This window comes from Nesoenas mayeri (genome assembly GCF_963082525.1).
Source record: "Nesoenas mayeri genome assembly, chromosome: 10".
Lineage (NCBI taxonomy): Eukaryota > Metazoa > Chordata > Aves > Columbiformes > Columbidae > Nesoenas > Nesoenas mayeri.
In genome coordinates, this window is record NC_137560.1 from 16,946,142 (window position 1) to 16,963,835 (window position 17,694).

At 40.1% G+C, this 17,694-nt stretch overlaps 1 protein-coding gene across 1 annotated transcript in view; it reads left to right on the forward strand.

Annotated features, from left to right (window-relative positions):
* Positions 1 to 17,694, forward strand: part of MAGI1 (membrane associated guanylate kinase, WW and PDZ domain containing 1) — a gene marked incomplete at its 3' end in the record, with an annotated part of 339,889 nt that overhangs the window by 236,109 nt on the left and 86,086 nt on the right. The window contains exon 3 of the mRNA XM_080350590.1: positions 15,222 to 15,341. Coding sequence (XP_080206716.1) covers positions 15,222 to 15,341 — 120 coding nt within the window. The remainder of the gene's footprint in view (positions 1 to 15,221; positions 15,342 to 17,694) is intronic.

Sequence of the window (17,694 nt, forward strand, 5' to 3'; positions counted from 1 at the left end):
CTGTAAAACCACCTTATTTGTATTGCACAAGTTCAGCATTCGCAAAATCAGGATGTGAAGCATGTGGAGGTGTGAAAAGTAAGGGAAGGACTACAACGGAGATGAGCTAGAAACTTGCCCTCGGAAGCTCTTGATGAGCAGCGAAGGCTCTCTTTTTCTAGAAGTTATGCCCTTGGTGTTCTCCTACATTTTCCTAACTGAGGTATGAACCCATCTTGCAGTCCTTGACATGTTCTGCTCTTTAATGTTAGCACGTGAACCAAACTAGCTCACAGAGAAGGAGGTAACCAATTTTCCCTTTTCTTCAGGTTGTCTAAGGAGAGAAAAAAATAACCTTCCAGGATTTAATCACTAAGAACACCTTCATGTCTGGATGACCTGACAATTTAAAGTAGACTTGTTTCTTAATACATCATCCCTGAAAGATGTGTTAGGGAGAGTTGTTCTTCTGTACTTTGTGGTTTGAAAGAGTCTGTCTTGATTTTCAGGAAGGGAAGGAGTGATCTGGTTAGGAAAGCTATGCTGGATTCTTGGACTTTTGGTGTTACAGATGTGCCTGTCACAGCCCTTAGAGGCCACTTTCTCTCCTGCACTAACTTCACCTTCTGCTCTCCTTCAGCCCCAGAGACAAATGAGCTTTACAGTGTTTTGGTATTAACAAAGCAAATAGCTAGGTGTTTTGTATATACAGTTATAGAAATATTGTGACCATTGCTACCTGACATGTATACTAGTCTGGATTGATTCATTGTTATTAGTAAATTCACATGCAACCGTTGTTTCCAAAAAGATTAGGAGTGTAAACTTAAGATCATCTAATAGTACCTCAAATAACCTGTCGATATCTTCAGCACTTGAGCTTTCATTGGTGTCTTCTCATGGCCACATGTGTAACTTCCGCTGGTGCTAGTGGGAAACTGCTTGAACACACTAAGTGTGGAATAGACCAGGAAATCACTTACTTGTCCTTGTGAGACACTGTATGTAGATCTGTGACAAGCAAGAGTCACAACTGGCACCATATACTCTGAACCATTTCTGCTGAACGATGCTGATGTGTGCACAGTGGAAAATATCCACTTAGGTTTACAGTAGCAAGAGACTGTCATTAATCAAAGAAGCTTTCTCGAAGTTAGACTTTTTAAAAGTGCGTAAGTTCATCCTTGTGCATTTATCTTGCAGAAAAATTCTGAATCCAAGCTCTTGCTGATCAATGGGTGCATTAATTATGCACAAAAGATTCAATTCTGCCAGCCTTCTTCACTTGGGATTCTGCTTTGCCGTGGGAGGAATTGGCTTGCATTATGCAGGTTGGACAAATTCACCTACAGTCTGAACTTCTGTAAAAGTCTCCAGGGAAGGTCAAGTTTCTGTTATTTTCAATAATAAATGAGATTCCCATTGAGTAAAATGATCCAGGAAATCAGCTTCAGCTCTCTGAATAACCCTGTGTGGCCTCTAATGGAAGGCTGGGAAGAAGCCGTGGAGTTGGAAGAGAGATGATTCTCTCCCACCTGCAGGTCTTGCAACTCTAACCTGGTAGAGTTGGCTGCAAGGAAACAAGTGTTAATGACTTCCTGTGTATTGTGAATAATGTCTCAGAGCTGTGATTTTGAATACACTTGCTTACAGTCTTGGCCTCTCTCAGGTAAAGTTCTTATAGGCAAAAGAGCTCTACAAGAATACAGTAGTAAGAGGAGAGGGTGGTATTTGTGTAATGGACAAAACGCTTTCTCACAACTCACAGCAAAGTCTTCCCCTCACCATGTTTTTTTTTGCCAAGTAGATATTTGGAAGTGTTAGTAATTGTGTTTCCCTCTTCAACTCTGGAAGTAGACTAATTTGGCTTAACAGTCAGAAAAAATATTAAAATTATAATTAATGTGATTCATTCTTCTAGATAGTGTGAAGCATAATTTAAAAATCAATAGTGGTAGGAAAATTGCTGTAGTCAATGTTTCAAAGTTTACATTTTCTGTTGAGGTATGAAGTGACCTGAAAGAAGTGAGCTGACTATTCATCAAAAGGATATGTATTTCCTTATAATACCGTTTTATTGGCTCTTTCCAGTTATTAATCTCAGAATTGCTAAAAATATATGGGATAATGGATGATTGCTATGCAGAGCTCTAATTTACTGCACAGTCACTGTGAGAAAGTGCTTTAGCTACTTTTGCTCTTTTGTGTTGCCTCAAGAGAGAATTTTATCCATGTGTTTTGCTCCAGAAGTCATCTGTTGTTTTTCAATGTATGCACATAAACAGCTCTTGCTGCTATGCCTAAATATTGAGTCAGCAGTTCCCTCTGATGAAGCCATCACCAAGGACTGTCACATTTATCTCAACAGATCAGCATCACAGAGCATGTAATGCTATTAGCTCCAAAACGTTGTCTGTTAACCACAGAATCCTGGGACACAAGTGACCTTCTGCTCTTTTGCTTTCTAATCAGCTCTGAGCTTGGGCTGCCAGCTTGGCTGCTCCATGCCTCCATAACCCATCTGAAAAATGGGTGCAATTTCATTTCCCCACATTGCTGAATGCATTTTGAAGGCGAATATACTGACAAATGGGAACTGCTTAGATATTTGATGAATGTTGGAGGGTTTGGATTAATTTTATTTTTATTTTAAATATTTAAAATGCCTGTGATTAAATTATGTCACATCCATTGGGCTTTGGTCACCTTCATTCTGCAGTTGCAGAGGTAGCAGGGATTCCTTTCTGGTTCTCTTTTGCCTTTCTGCAACATTTCCTTGGTGGGGTGAGACAAAGGTTTCTTTAAAAAAATAAGTTCCAGTGTCACAAAGCAATATATCACCAATGGTGTTCTTGAATGTTTAAGCTTTATTGCTATATTTCATTTATGACTTCATCTGAGTACACATCTGTATATCATTGTACTGAGAAATGAGGCGCCTAACAGATCAATCAGTGGCTAGTCTCGTAATTAAGGCTCTGATTCACTGTGTCTTGTGGATTTACATGAAATTGAGGAAGATGTCACTAGCCTTTCTGACTGCCATGTTGCTCTGCCACCGGTTGTCACCTTCATGAGAGCAGGTGGGAAGAAAACGTGTTTTGCTCCTCATATCCCAGCATGTCAGCGTGGGCCTCCAGGGAAGTCTGGCAGCCTGATGCTGGGACATGTGGTGCAGGGAGGTGGCACCACCAGTGCCTACCAGCCTTGTTGCCTCCACCAGCATGATGGGCAGTGGGGAGCGGGCATCACTTTAAATCAGCAGAGACTCCTGAGTCAGAACATCAGCTAGGGGAAAAAAAAAACCCAGAACAAAGTTGTTTCTTTTTTTTGATGCACAAAACAGTTATTGACTCTAGGCTGCTAGCCTGCAAAAACTTGAGCACATGTTTAACATGAAGTATATAAGTTGGTCTTGAAGCAATTGGGAGACTGGTATGCTTTGAACTGAGCAGGTGATATGCAGTAAGTGCCATTACCAGTTCTGGACCAGTGTCTGACTGATAAAGTGGTTTCACCTGCATCGATTATCTGACGGACTCAGTACAGTTGTCAAAGGATAAATACTTCACACTTTGAAAATAAGTGCTGAAGTTCACGTTTAAACTTTATTTCTTTTAGTAAGGTCTTATCTGCTATATATGACATCTTTGTCATGAAGAAAACTTTGTGATAATCGCTTGCCTGTCCTCTAAGTCAAATATAGATACTTCTGAGACAATCTCATCTCAGTGCATTTCTAAAGCCTACGTCTGAATATGTGTTTTCAGGCATTCATGTTCCAGGCATGTACTGATCTAGTATCTTGAGAAAGCAGATTTCTGGGGAAACTGTCTTCTCAACGCTCCAGATCACAACATCTCCAACAATGTTGTCTAAGCTGAGGAGGTAGTTGTGGTTCAAGGATTCCTTCCTTACCCTCGGTGCAATGCCAACACAGGTACAAGCTAAAACCTGGTGGTGGTTTTGTTTGTCAGAAATTGGAGGAGAGACAAGGAACAGCTCATTTTGGTTTGGCTGCCAGACAGTTGTGCGAGAATTATTTTTTGTGTGCTGTTTATTTATGTTGGATTCAAACCGGTGACAGTGGGGCTGGAGATGCTCTGGAATTACTCAGCACAGTGAATGCAGGAGCTGCTGGTGTTACGGCTCTGTGTGGCGTCTCATGTTGTCTTTTGACCGGTCAATACCAGAAGGGGATTGGTAAACCAGCAAATGAGTTTAAAATGGCATTTAAAATTGGGCCACTGGCAGAAAATGATTTGCAAAATGCTAATAAAATGACGGAGTGTATAATGTGATGGAATGATTGTTTTGTGTGAACGCAGAGCTATAAACGCCTACATAGGGACATTTAACAGAGAGAAGGTATAACTAGAAGTCATCAGATGAAATGAAGCAAAGACCATTAAAGTCAAACACTATGTCATTGTCCCCAGTTTAAGCACTGGAGTATTTTATAGGGGTGGTGTTTGGCTTCAGAAAGGCAGAGTAAAGCACCCCGTGGGTATATATCCTATGCAATTCATAGGTGATGACAGGAGTGGGAGGCAAGGTTTTTATTATTTGTGTACAACTGAAAAAGCAATAAAATAAACGGAGAAGCCTGTATACATTATCAATAGCGTGAAAGTTAGTTTCGGCCTGCAGAGATGCAGAGTTATGTGCTACCTAACCAGCAGGCTTACTGTACCAGGAAATGTTTTAATTAAAAGTGAGGAAAATGCATTGTAACTTACATTTTCTTTAGTATTTTATTGCACTTACAAAGCTATAAGGATTAATAAGCTCTTTCTGTGTTAGAGCTGGGCATGTGGAATTTACAGAAAGGGAACAATTAAAAAAAAATAGTTTTTATTTAAGTGAGGTAAGGAAAGAATTAAAATGAATATATTTGTGTTCTTTTACATTTTAACACTTCCATTTATCAATACGGATGAATCCAAAACTCAAACGCCAACCGATTTCTAATGTTTAACACTTTTTTTTTAGCATTCTGAGCAGTTGCATAATCACAATATTACAGAAAGTGAACCAGAATAAAGTTTTTAACCAGCTAAAGCATTAACAATCATGAACAACTAAAACATGCTGTAGAGCTACTCAAAAAAAATACAGGACTTGGTAGCAGCTAACAACAGGTAAAATTAAAGGACAGGATCTGTAGGGAATAGTGCCTAAATGCACATATTGTTAGGTAGATTTGCTGTCTGTTCTAGCCCTTCCCTTGAGTTTTACAGCAAGTGCATCCATATGGCTACATAACTGCGTGTTTCTATAATCAGCATACTTCTTCCTATTGCTGATACATTTACATTTATTGATCAGTATTGAATGTGAATCTGTAAAACTGCTAAGCAAAGCTCAAGGAGGTTTTGTCAGGGAACGAGACTCACCTGAACCAAGGGTTGGCGAGTGAGCAGAGCTAAAAATTGAAGAGCAAAAGGAGACTCATGGCTAAGGGTGTGACGAGGTTATCACAGCCGGAAATCCATTTGATTTATTGCATTTCACAGCTCTGAGCTAGGGGAGAAAGTACACTATGGTGACAGTATCTCTGGTATATATTGTTCAGAGGAAAAGACTGGTCTAAATAACTATATTGATGTCCTGTGGAAGTATGATGGAAAGGTGTTCTGTTATTTTAAAAAGGGAAAAAAAAACCCTCTTTCTGAGACTCTTTATTCAGTAGACTGGATATAGTCACTGAAACAACTTTAGGCAATGCCTCGGAGATAAATATTTACATTTTATATGACTCTTTCTATTTTACAGAGATTAGACTAATGAACTGATCTAGTTTTAGGCACATGCTGTTAGGTGAGGGGTTTTATCAAGACTTTTAACTGCAAATTAGAGGTCTGCTAGAAGGGCAATTAAAGTCAACAGATAGAGTTTTATATCACACCCAACCAGGGATGACCCACATTGTGTTGTACTTATCTCAGCAGTACTAACAGACTCGGAAGACAAACAACAAGGGAGGTAAATAACCTTTATGCAAGCAGCTGAGATATTGGACATAAAATAATCTCCTATTTATTGCTGTGGCTTTAAAGTGCAGAACATATTTTCATGGATATATATGCATATATGTATGCAGATGTCAAAAGCAATCATTGGTTTTAGATAAAAACTGAATTGAAATATTGCAGGTATTCAATCTGTGTTGGATACTCCATTTATTGTTACTTAATTACAATATCTGTTCATAGGACACCTCTGCAGTAGAACAGCAAATAGGATATGTTGTTTCTGGGAGAGTAAAATATTTTGGTATCCAGGTTTTAAAGAAGACAGATAAGTTTCTCCTTCCAATAGTTGTGGCAGCTGGTGTAGTTGTGCCATTGTGGGGAACAAACAGACAGTGTTGCTCCTGTGAAATCCCACCGTTAATCTTGCTGTGAGATAGATTTACACAAATATGGCTAACAACAGTTTTCGGTGTGTCGGGTTTTTTTTATTCTTCCTTTGGTTACAATAGTCACGTATGTTGCCCAAAAAAGTTTTCCTTTTATTATTTTTTCTTTTAAAAATCCAAGATTAAACTGTCCATAATGTTCTTGTTCATTCTGTTTCTGCTTCAAGACTCCACTGCATGTTTTCCATCAAATTGGGAAGTTCTTACAGTATTTCATGGTGGTTTAAAAGGATTGTGCAATGTGTACAAAACTCTTGGGTTTTTCTGGAAAACTAGTGGACTCATCTCATCTGACTTGCATGATTTGTGTCTCTCTTTGCTCTGTGACTTGGTAATTGATCCTGCAAGAGTTTACAGTATACCCAGTTTTAGGGAATAACTTCCTTACCACCCAGTCCCGACTGCTTTCTTGGCTCCTCATCTTTCCCAAAGCCTTCTCCTCCCAGTCTTCTGTCTCTAAAGTTAAGCAAAAGGTCTGAGAGTGTTTTATTTTTTATCTGATCTATTATTCTGCTCAAATATGACCTACTCAAAACTTGTACCAAGACACATGAAGATCCAATAGTTAATGAAAAACAATTTTTGATGCTGCACTGTCTTAAGCTCAGCCACTCAGGCCAACATGAGAGGGAGCTGGTGGGTGTTCTCCTGACCAGTTCACAGCATGGGTTGGATGCCATGAAACGCTCAGAATGGGTTACACGTTCTCTTTGGCAATTTGTAGAAATCAGATAGCTTTGTAAGGAGCCTTGAAAAAAGCAGATATAAAGCAAGGCAGGTTGTACCTCCCAATGAACTACTTCGTATAATGTGGGCGTAATAAATAAGACAATGAGCTATTTGTTTAAAAGTGCTGTTTGTGTGGGAACGACCCTGCATCCCATGTCTTCTATGACTTATTTCAAAGTAGATTTTAAGCCCTCATCCTCTGATACCATTGGCCTGTTGTATTTAATATAAATGTGTACATTTGTATGTAAAAGTCATCTTAATCCATGTTGTGCATTTCCACAGCCGCTTCAGGCACACAGTGTGGAGCACGGCTGTGCCTTGGCATGGTGGGCTGGAGGTGGCTGGTATGGGACAGCCCTGAGCTACAGGGTTGAGATAGTTTGGGGTGCTTGATCTACAAGCTTAAAAATAACCAGCTAATAAAGGTTGCTCTGTAATTATCCAGTGTGTGTATTTAATTTACCATGTTCAGCTGTAGCCTTTTCCAAGAAAAATTGTACTGGAAGTAACAGTGACAATTTTCGCATAGAAGAAAGGTGGTTCTTTAGAAATAAAGGTCTGTGTCATTGTTGTGGCATTATCTAGACTTCTAAAAATGTATCTCTGAGAGAAACTGAATATAAATGCAAGTATATAATCACCCTGTTAATTTACTTTCAGCTAATTTAACTTCCCATAAGTCACATACATACTTATATAAATGGCAATTTTCATTCATTTCTGTGCCAATATTTAAAAGCAGAACATTACAGTGCAATCTCATTAGTACAGCTTTATTGATTTATAAAATTACACTTTATTACACTAATCCATATATGAGAAAGAATAAAAGTGTGCATAGTTACAGCTAAGGTCTTCTCATCAAGGAGGCACATAGTTTGCTTTTTCATCAGTAGTTCACAATTTAAATTAGTGGATGTCATGCTGTTGGACTCCATGAACACAGGATTAATGGCAAACTCATTAGTTTATGAAGTTTAATCTTCTTGGTGGGTGTCCCTCCTCATAGGAAATGAGAAGGAATCGGCTGCAGGTGTCTGGTGAGGTAACAGCAATCACTCAAAGAGAGAGGTCCAGAAGGCGAGCTGCTGCTATTGCAAACCCAAGAACATTTATTATTTATGTTTTATTTGATGCCAGAATAGTCTTTTTTCCTTAGGAGAAAGCAAATGAATGCTCTGAAGGACACATACAGAGGTTTTATCTGCAGTAGTACCATCAGTGGTACTTTCCCAGGCCATAGAGGTGCTGCTGTATTTGGATATTTGGCATAGATCCTTAAACACATCTTCTTTTAAGTGGCTTTCTTGGGGACTGTAGCAGGTTTTGTACCCTTACTTTTAGTCATCGGGTAATTATCAGTTTCTTTTAAATTGGTACTATGGTTGAAAGTGAACCCCCTCGTGCTGAATTGGCCATGCGCAGCCACAGCGTGGTGTTTTGCAACACACACAAACGAGCTTGCTAAGTCCCAATGCAGCAGCAAGTTATTTTTGTCCCTTTTAATCTGTTAGGCCCTGTTCCTGATCTGTAGGGTTTCCTAAATCCCATTGATTTCTCTAGGATTAGGCTCCTGAAGTCCTTTGAGAGCCTGAGTCTGGCTGATCTTGTGCTATAAAATGGAAACGAACCCACTGTCCCTACTTCAAAATGCTACAAGGATAAATGTGTTAAAGATTATCAATGTTCTGATTTGGTGGCAGGGAAGGCCACAGAAACACCCAAAATAGATTTTAAAAGGGACAAAAATAACATGCTGCCTGGAGGGTAAACGAACTCCAAGCTGTTGCTGTAGTTGGGCTGAATCGTGTCTCCGGGGAGGCTCCAGGCAGCCGGTACTTTGAGAAACAGGACCAGAGAGATGCCACTGGAGATGGTGCTTCAGAAAGAGGAAGAGCGGCTTTTATGTGCACAGAGGATTGACCTGCCATTGCTCATGTCCGCAGTGGCACAGGTCCTTGAGTGAGAGGGGATCCTCACAAGCTGCTGCTGCGGGGTCCAGCTTTGGCTGCTTAGTGCTGTTGGAAAGACTGGTGGGAGAAGGAGATACTGAGCTCTTTGTACAAATCCCTTCCATCTCCCCCTATACAAGAAAAATGACTTGAGACTGCAGCCACAAAATGCCTTTGTCTCTGAAATGTGTCTGTAGAAAGACAAGTTTGCCTTGGTCAGCTGTTTTCTGGGTTTAATCTGTCATTCCTGCTGACCATGGTGACAGAAATTTTGCTTTTAGTACTGCAGTTATCTGTGTGGCCAGGAAGAGTCCATCAGCATCTGTTCCTGCACATGCATCATTAACAGAGATATGAATTAATTTCTAGTGACAGACCACATTGTCCTTTGGACTGAATTTCTACTCCACCACCAAGACACTTGGAATGCTTATCACGTTCTTGTGGTTTATAGGTATCAAATGACTGGCTAGAGAAGGGACAGACAACATTTAAGTGTCCCAGAATGATCTTCCTGATTTTCAAGTTTCAGGATAAAATTGTATTTATAAGTCGAGCCTGTTTGATTTGTAACAGATTAGTCCCCTCTGAAACTTTGTATTTTCATGTAGTTACAACTATAAATTACCCCTTACCACAGGTAAGTGGTGACAAACATGTATAATGGATAGCATAGTCTGGTCCAAATACAATTTCTTCCACTGCTGTTGGAAAAAAAAACCCCAAAAATGTCAGTAGTCTTAGTTTGGATAACTCCAGAAGTCAATAAGATGAAGTAGTTCTGTGTACAATGTTTTCTCAAGATAGGTTACACTTTATTTTTTGTTAAATGTAGATAAGGCTATTTCTAATACTGTGCTGCAGATAAGCTCTGCCTTAAGCTTGGTTTACTAATCAGGTTGTTTCTTCTGGAGACAGACCAGGTTGTCTCTGTCTCTTCCATTCTCCACTTACTATTCGCAGTTCTGTGGGGTTTGTCCTCCCTCCCAGTTATCTGGCACCATAGGTAACAGGAGAGCCATCGCAGCCTCCCCAGATTGTCCTGTGACAGGAGGGAAGAAGGTGACCTTTACACACTGTGCAGAGGGAAGAGGGGCTGTTTTCATAATATATTTCTTTGTTGGCAGCTGGAGAGTTTTTCAGTGTAGGTGATGGGAGCAGTCCCTTCTTGCTGAATGAACTAACATACCAGTCTTTGAGAGCAATGGCAAGAACATCCTTCTTTCTAACCCACCTGCAAACAGCCTCTCAGCAAACCCCCACAACAACGCTTGTCATCGCAGCTTTGTGAGTCAGTAGCAGCCCTGTACGCTTCACATTTAGACGTTATTTACTACAGTTCCACTCACATGTGGTAACCACCAGTGACTTGAGTTTGTATAAAATATGGTTGTAGCAACGATATCATTACTCTGAGTGTACAACTCCCACCTTATCTGTCATTTTAAGAGAAACTGCTCCATGGAGATGAGAAGCAAATGGCTTGTGGTTTGACCACCTATATTTTGGTGGCTTACCAGATTTCTACTGCCCACCAGTGGAATTGAATAAGGAATTTGCAGAAATCATTGGTTTGCAAATGGGAGATGTAGGTGTTCTGCACTTGAGAGGTCAACTTCCTAATGACTTGCTAGGGGCTGTTTTGGTGCATAGTAACAGAATTACTGCTCAAGAACTGTTTTTGTTTTAACAAGAAAGAAATTGAAGTCACAATAGCCCCTTTGAAGTCTTATTTTTAGATTGAAATAAGCAAGATGCTGATTAATTTAGCAGCAGGGCATCAGTGGCTATTAACAGCTTAACATGAGGCCCTAGTAGATTGATAAGGAGCTAAATAGTCTCTGAATCACATATTAACAATCTGGCCATACTATAATTTAGGCACATGTTGGGTAATTGTCAGTGTGGTTGATAGACAACACAACCGCAGCAGCTATTTGTCTTTTAAATGGGCACTTAAATTATTCAGAATAATAGTTGATAGTCATCAGTACATCTGAGCCACAATCCAGTTATTCTAGGCATGGATGACAAGCTTTAATTTAGTTATCTTAAATACAGCACCAGACTCTGCGTGGGCAAACTCACTTGTGTCTATAAGCAATTTCTCAGGTGGGGTCTGCAACCCATGATGAGATCCATTTTCTGCAGCCCAAGCATTAGTGGTGCATGAATAAACCAGGATGCAGCTAGTTTGGGTGTGATTACCAAACCAACAGCTGGGCAAACGTTTCACCTGGCATACGGGCCTCCCATGTTATCCATAGTTTTACCTTCTGAGATCAAGAGGAAAGGTAAAACCTGCAATGCTAACTAGCAGCCTTATTTTTTTTAATTTGTTTTCTTAAGTCTGCTGTGGTTACAGAAGTTTTGAGCAATTCTCCTGTGAATTTAATGTCTGTCTATTTTTATATCTTGCACAACATTCTAACCAAATAAGAGTGGCAGTTTATGAACCATTAAATGTGTAGAAGGAGTTGATAACCACTCAGTTTCTCCTCCGGTTCCTTCTTGTTGTAGCATTAAGAATTCTGACCTAGTCACACAGTGGGACATCACTTGAATTAATTAGCTAAATTGCTACCTAATGGCAATAAGATTTTATGCCACTTAATATTTCAGTGCAAACATGGCAGGCAGGTTAACGTATTTAAATATGATTGGCTCGCCTTTGCTAGTGGAGTATCTTAACTCCTATTTGGGCTGTCTGCAGCACTCATTGTGCTCAATTAATTCAGCCATTAGCAGCAGTCTGATCTGCTATTAGTTCTGATAAAAGGTACAGTCATATCCATAGCCCTCTCCTTCAGTGATGACCATCCTGCGGTAAGGATGCTGAAATGCAATTTAAAGGAGGAGGGAAGACACGCACTCAATATGCTTTGCACATAACTAAGTCACGTTAATGATGAGAGACTTATTTACAATTTGGAGTTTATCAGCAGAAAGCTCCAATGGCTGCTTGCAGCCTGCAATGGGGTTGGGCTGTGCACACACACGGTGCACAGTGGTTGAACAGTTGTTTCAGGCCATGGAAGCGCTCGCTATGGAAGGTGCCGATTATTCATCGCGTCCTGTGCCTGAGAAAAGTCATCGAGTTTGCTTACGTGCCTCTTGGTTTTCTTTTCTTTCCCCCTTTCTTTCCGCCCGCCCTCTTCTCCCACCCCCCTTGTGAAGCAGCCCTTCTGGCTTTGTTGTAAGCGTGGTTTGTAATCATTGTACACATCCCAGATGGTTCATGAAAACTCTTTGAAATGCCATCTGCCAGGCGTGTGTCCAGCCGGCAGCCTGTCATTCTGCTACAAGAAAAACGGAGGCGGGTTTTCCCTTCCCCCTGCCTTTCTGAATCGCATTCAGTAACACTTGCTCAGATGTGAAGCAGGATAACAGCCCGAGCATCTGCAAGCAATCTCTGCTCTAGACAGCAACATGGAAAGTTGTTGGGTTTTTCGCCTTTGCTCAGATAAGATATCCTAACCAGTGTAGTTTTTATTTTCCCTCTGTTTGTTGCTGGAGACCGAAGCAAGGTGTCAAATGTTATCTCTGTGATGTAATGTTTTTCTTTTATGCGATGACTTGGTGTTTCTAATTCATTCAGCGTGTGTTGCAGGCAGTCATGCTGATAGTGAGCACATCTGCAGTTTTTCGACTTGAACATATTCAGGAAATTAAGAACACTGAGATGAAACAAATAGATCCATTAAAATGGCTAAGAGGAATCATGGCAGAGATGTAATTGTCATGTCAAATAGGCAGCCAGCACTAGTAAACTGCTGACTGCAATCTCACTGCTATAAAAATTCAGAAGGAAAAAAAAAAATGGATTAATAAATACTCTCTGTGGGGACGTACAGATAAAGAAGACAGCTTTAAAAGATAAAGATGAGTCTTAAAGTTCCCTGATCTTTGTGTCTCATGAATGTGAGTTGTCAGTTACTGGGAAAAAGTGTGTCCTGATCTTTGTCATGCAGACCGCGTGCCACATGGCTCGGGGTGACAGTTTGACTGATGTGTTGGATGAGGAGCACTACAGAGTCTAATTCTCACTCCCATTGTGCTCCAGGCATGGGACAGCTACACCACATCCTTGGACATACCTATTGCTGAGACTCTTCGTTCTTTTTCCTTCCCTCTCACAGGCCTGGTTTAGGGGAACCCGGCAGTGGTCAACAGCCATGATGCTGCAGTGAGGGTCATGACAGCCTGAACATCTATAGCACTGTCGGTGCTCAGAGAGGAGATGCTGCATAGGGGCTGTGACCCTTCGTCCCAGCTGCTGGCTGCGTGCTTGCTCCTCATGTGCCAGGCAGGGACCTGCCTTTAGATGGAAGCGCAGGCACTGCGGCAGATGGGGGCATGTGGTGCAGTTCCAGTGTTTCTGTGGTCTAGATCTGTGAAAGACATCTGCCCTCCGCTACAAACTACTTGGTAAAAATCATTACAGCCTTACTGTAAGGATTCAAGAATATAAAGAATGTAAAATCAAACAGAAAACGGTAACTGTGCTAGTAGGGTGGAGATATCTATGACCATTTCCATCCCTTTTTTTGCTTTTCCTACCTCTGCCTTCACCCATTCACGTAGCTCTAAAAGAAGGAATGACAGAAAAAGCACAGGAATCTATAGGCTATCTGAAGCCTGATGGTAAATAGTTAAAAGAGAGAGAGTGTTTCTATTTTGAAACAAGAAATGGAGGATATTAGAGAAAGTGGATGTCATCAAGGAAATTAATCTAGTGATAGTCTTTCAAGTGTGTCACTCTGTCAAGGCTGACCTCTTGAACAGTCTCTCGGATGAATAGGGCATAAGCAGACTTTCCGCTTCCCTGGCACTTGAGGACAACATTTGCCAGATGCAGACATGGTAAATTTATGCTCTTTCAACTTCTCAGAGCTGGAATCTTCCCAATTAGTTTCCAGAAGCTCAGCTTCTTTATACTTTCTTCAGTCCTGTTATAGAGGGTTTAAGAAATTGTGTGCATGGAGAAAGCACTGCCCAGGGGTCGGAAGAGTCTCACAGAAGTGAGAAATCATGCTTCATTAAATGTTAGGTATGGTTTCCACATCTCTGAAGTTATTCCCAAGCCAGCAGATTGGTTGCGGCCACAGCACTTAACACCTTCAATTCTCTAACTCTGCTCTTTTGTCTAAAGTTCAGTTTCTTATACTTGTAAATCTGTCTTATATTTAATCTCAGATGTACAAAATCCAACCATCCCCTAGCCTCCAGAGTCATGGAAAATAAAGGCTATTGAACAGAAATTGATCCTAATCAATTAAGCTGTGCTCAGTGACCTAAAATGCAATGGCCCAAGCCATTTTAGCAAAAAGTCATGAAATGACTCATCTTACACCACGCTTCAAAGGGCTGTAAATTGGTCAGAGGGGAGAAGAGTTTCAGAGCTGGCAGAGTAGCTGTGATCAGAGCCCTGTTCTCCATGGGCACTATTTAAATTGATGAATGCTAGAGAAAGATTCAGCATGAGTTATTACTCAACAGAAAAAGTATTTCTTGAACTGGAATGAGCTCATCAGTGAACTTCTGTGAGAAGAGTTTGCAGGTTGTCTCTTTAGTAAGCATGTGTGAACAGTGCATCAAAGCTGTCTCATAGTACTTTTTAATGCTGAATAAAAAATAATAGCATAAATAAAGAGAAAATATGAGGAAGAAAGGAGAAAATATCTTTATGGCGTGAAAGAATATTTGGTGAGATAAAGCAATACAGAAATAATGGAAGCTGAAAGAAGTTGCATTATCTCAAAATACAGATTTCAATTTTTGCAAAGTTGAAGAGACTGTGCTAATGGCAGGAAGGTAATTGCTGGCATATTCCCAGGTACCAAACTCTTCCAGCTGTGTTTCTGCATGTGATATGAGAGATTTCTTTGCCAGAGAGTCTTTCTGGGAATATAAAAAAAAAATCGGCATTGGGTGGAACAACTGCTACTGCCAGTTCAGCCTGTGATCTATGTCATGTTTTCATGTGGCCTTCTAACTGGACTCTTGACAATGCTCTCTGTGTAGCTCACCAAATTGTATTTTTCAGATACTATTGGTTCTTTATGATAATTTTTTATTATTCCTTTTCACTCCTGATAAGAAAACCACTATATTAACATGCTGATTTTTCCTTTCAGGCACAACCCGCCCTCCAAGAGAAGGAGAAGTGCCTGGTGTGGACTATAACTTTCTGACTGTGGAGGAGTTTCTGGAGTTGGAGCGAAGTGGGACCCTTCTGGAAGTAGGAACCTATGAAGGTATGGAGCCATGGACAGGGAAAAAGCACTTCAAATAACTGTGGTAGGACACTGGACTTGCGACACCCTCAATCATGTTAACCAACCTGAGTTAGGACCTCAGTTCCCATCCTAGTGCTCTATGTCCCTTTCCTCTGTCTACCCTGGCAGAGGAAATTCCAATATTGCTGTGCTTTTGTCTTTTCCCTTTAAGTTAATTACCTTCACTTCAAATTACCTACCTCAAAAGATTAACATCAGTAGGCCAGGAAAATCCAATATGAAATGTGGTAAAGAAGTACTGAGTGAAGGCAGCTTGGCAGTGAATGAAAAATGCATCTTTTCTTTGTATCTGCTGTATCCCATCTCTCTGCTCAATTTTTCTTCCCTCCTGCTGTCCGTCCTTCCCTTCATGTTCCCTAAGTACACATCCTTCATCACCCAGCTGTGTCTCACTATGCAGCTATACTTTGTGCTGCTTTTGGCCTTTTTGGCCTTTTTTTTCCCTTCTTTAGCATTGGATAATTACTTTTAACTTGGCTCATTGTGTTGATGCTTTTTATAGCACAGCTTTACAAACAACAGCACCAAGACAGCCAAAGGGCACTGAAATGTCACTAGGGTGAGAGGAGGAGAAAGATAGCTTTGACTTCCAAGAAAATGCAAGGCAAATTGGCCATATTTAGGTACACAATAGGATTTGTGTAATTGAACCTACAATCTATATCTCCTTTAAACCAAAAACTCCTTTTAAGGTGTTTTGTTTGTTTGGGTTCTTTTGTTTGTGTTTTTTTGTTTGTTTTTGTGGGGGTTTTTTGGTGTGTTTTATTTTGTTTTGTTTTTCCTCCTGGAGACCATTCAAATGTACCTCTTGAGAAAACAATGAAAATAAATATGTTTTGAAGTCCTTCCAGTGTATTTCAGCTCATTCATGTCATATTCCCATTTGCAAGAAGCTAAACAAGTCGTCTTGTAATTATGAGAAGTTGAAAAAGCCTTATTCTTGCAGCTGTTAATAAGAAATGTGGAATACATTTGAAAACATGAACTACACACAAATAGTTGATAATCTTTGAAAAGTAGTCATCAGATATGAACAAAAAGGATTGTGAAATGTGGTTTTGGTTTTCAAGCTCAAAGGAAAAGTCCTGAAACACTGTTTAGTCTCCTTTTTTAAAAACTCCCATATAGAGTAACCTTTAATCCTTGTATTTATTCTCAACTACAGACAATCATAGTGTCAAACCTGGTTTGTGTGAAGATGCTAAATGTGTAATTTGGTTTTACTCTTCCACCTCTTGGGGCTGATTAGCTCCATCAGCACCAATGCTAACGTTCCAGCAGCAGCACTTCTCCAAAATGAGCTTTTTCCTCTCTATGTTTCTAATTATAACACTAAATTAGTTTTCTTTGTCATGGTGCTTGAAATAGATTAGCTGAGCTGCCTCACCATTACTTCCTGATCATATTTGTTCTGATGACCTTTCCACTTGGAAAGACCAAATGGGTAACTGTCTGTGAGCTGCCTCCTGGGAATAGCTGGGAACTAGTTTTTGGGAAATGTTGAACCCATCTGGGAGAGTGAGCACGTGGTCGTATCATTGTGTATGTGGTTATATGCAGTAGCAGCTACACTGTTTAGATTTTGTGGGTTGCTCTTTTGAGTTGCACAAGATGAGGTTGATGCATATTTTGTTTCTGTGGGTGATAGAAATGTCTGAACTCCGAAGGAATAATTTGTCAGAAGTGCCAAAAAGCCTCTTTCCCGATTGACATCAGTGGTGCTGGTGCATAGTGGTTCTGGAAAGCTGGCCCATGGAAGGCAAAATCAATAAGAATAAAGCAAATAATGATGATGTATGTGTGCACATATGCATTGAGACATATTACTATTTGATTGTAATGTGAAATAAATAAAGTTCATTTTTCACTTACAGCTTCAAGAAATTGTTTTGCTGCCTTTCAGTATTTCTTTAATGGCTTTGTTGTACTTTTTTTGGAAATCTTATTTTACAGCTGTATTGATCAAGACAGTGTTGGTCTTGATTAGATCTCAGAAGATGGTGTGATTCAAATTCAATGCTGCAATCACCAGCAATTTTGTCTATTAAAAAGAAAACCAAAACCTGCCAAAAAAACCCAGACCACAAAGTAAGTTAGACTTATCGTGTCCAAGTCTTTGTTATTGCCCAGCTTTATAGTCTTAGGTCACTTTAATTAGCATTTTTTAATGCACCACCATGATGGTGTTGATTGTGTTTTTGACCCTGCCAGGGATGGCTTATTGTAAACCAGAGGGATGGAACTCAACAAAAAGAAATAATCTTCTATTTCTCTCTGGAGAGTAATAAAAATGATACCTTTAATGCATGGC